Genomic DNA, 2,123 nt, shown 5'->3' on the forward strand with positions numbered 1-2,123 from the left:
AGGGGGGGGGGGGATCCTGTAGACATACCATAATGACAATATAGTAGTCAAAAGTTCTTCTTAAAATTGATAATCTATCTAAAATGTAACTAACCAATTGGGGATCACTTAACAGTCCCTAAGCGCTCATTTTGAACTGCAGAAATCATTATGCAACAGAGCAATATAAACCGGAAATTTCCTAAAATGTTGATACTTTGGGCTTGTTTGGGTGCGAAAGTAAAATGAGATTTCTGATCTTTTACATCAAATGTCTGCATAATTCCTCGGAATTTCCTGTATCGCTAATTATAAAAAAAAAGTCTTGAACCCATAAATCTACAATGATCCGTCATATTGTAACTGGGTCCCCATTACAATTATGCAGTTTAGGGGGACGTCTGCACGTTTACGCACCTGACGGGAGGTTGAGGGATGACCATACATCTCTGGAGAGTTCCTCGGGCTTGAGTGGTGGGCAGTTGATGACAGGTGCGCAGGTGTTGGCGCAGGTAACTGGGCCCAAACCGTTACTGCGACCCGCAACAGCCACAAACACCAGTGGGATTCCAAGACCTTCATACTGTAATTAATAATTTCTATGTAACGTCGATTATGGATTTTTTTATTTTTATTTGCAGAGTCCTTAATTACCATTTATTTTTTTACGTTTGTATTTCACTTACCTGTGCAATAATGGCAAGGCTTTCCTCTGTGCCCTTGTGAGCAGAGGTTACACGGAGCTGGCAGGGGACACCCAGTTTCTTGCAGTGGTCTCGAATCTTTTCACAGTGTGGCGTATCAGATTTGGATCCCATCAACACGACAACCTAGTATCAATATAGAAGTCATGAAATTAAAAATTAATTGCACGAATATTGCAACGTTTTGATAATTTAATAAACAAAAATCATAGCTATACGACATGAAAAACGACAGATTTAAGTTGTTTACCAAGCCTTTTGGTTTTGGTATAAACGCATCCAGCTTATCTGCAACCCACTGGAAGTTCCTCTTCACCTGATCAAGAGCCTCTTCTGTAACACTCTCAAGATTACGGTAAACCTGTAAGCAGGAGGTCTGTCAGTATGGTGACGAACGATGTAAGGAAACCACGCTATTAGTTTCTTTATAATTAAGGTATATGCAAGTATGTAGTGATGCCCAAAATACGACAATATTTTTACCTGTTTGTCCTTCATCAGCCTTTTGTCACCAGAAGGCCAAAGTCTCCAGGAATCTGAGTCAATGGTATCGGACACAAGAATTTCTTCTGCAAGATGGAACAAAATTACCCATGAATCAGTTTTCCCCATTTTTTTCTTGGCATTAATTAAAATTTCGAATGCGTGGCTTATTATTACGTTCTTCTTAAAGCAGGTGACTATCCTTATACTAGCAGATATCCTCATAGCAAGAACTTACTGGTCTCGGCGTCAATGCCAAACTCAATCTTCATATCAATAAGGGCACAATCCAGTGCTGCCCACGCCCGCTCGAGCACCTCGAACACGGTAACAGTGGTTTTCGCCATTATATCGTACTCATAGCGACTAATGACCACGCCTCCAATTTCAAGCTTGGCGTCGATGACCTGCTCCTCACTCCACTGAGGATCATGATTAGCATCATCCTGGAAACAGGGAAAAAAAACATTACCTAAATCTGACAAAACCATTTCAATTCCATAAATCTGGCAAAAATCATACCCAAGAAAAGTCCCTCCCAAAATCAACCCTGCTCTCTACACAACAGAACCGGGATGTGCAGAACCTTGAAGAAAGTTTCCATCTTCGGCGGCGTGAAGCGGTAACCCTCAGCGACCCCCTGGTGGCGGCGCAGGAAGGACCCCGTTGCGACTCTCCGTGTGACCCATTCGAGTGGGATCATGTGGCATTTGCGGGACAAGTAGGTCTTCTCAGATAGCGTCTTCAACCATGAGGTCTTAATCCCTGTGATATGGATTGTCATTGTGATATACGATAATTTAAAATCATATAACAAGAATAACTACGGGAAAAATGTACGAAGTCCCTGTACAATAAGAACACTGACATGTTCTACTTACATGTATAAGAATTGCACTTACAAACTACAAAATAAAAGAAATAAACCACTTGTGCACACAACTCGTACGCCACAGG

The 2,123-nt window shown here is 41.5% G+C and overlaps 1 protein-coding gene across 1 annotated transcript in view; it reads right to left on the reverse strand.

Annotated features, from left to right (window-relative positions):
- Nucleotides 1–2,123, reverse strand: part of LOC119593846 (multifunctional protein ADE2-like) — a 9,771-nt gene that overhangs the window by 2,703 nt on the left and 4,945 nt on the right. The window contains exons 3-8 of the mRNA XM_037942876.1: nt 1,753–1,931; nt 1,405–1,612; nt 1,167–1,252; nt 934–1,044; nt 666–809; nt 397–562 (exon numbers count right to left, since the gene is read on the reverse strand). Coding sequence (XP_037798804.1) covers nt 397–562; nt 666–809; nt 934–1,044; nt 1,167–1,252; nt 1,405–1,612; nt 1,753–1,931 — 894 coding nt within the window. The remainder of the gene's footprint in view (nt 1–396; nt 563–665; nt 810–933; nt 1,045–1,166; nt 1,253–1,404; nt 1,613–1,752; nt 1,932–2,123) is intronic.

This window comes from Penaeus monodon, chromosome 32, assembly GCF_015228065.2.
Source record: "Penaeus monodon isolate SGIC_2016 chromosome 32, NSTDA_Pmon_1, whole genome shotgun sequence".
In the NCBI taxonomy this organism is placed as follows: Eukaryota; Metazoa; Arthropoda; class Malacostraca; order Decapoda; family Penaeidae; genus Penaeus; species Penaeus monodon.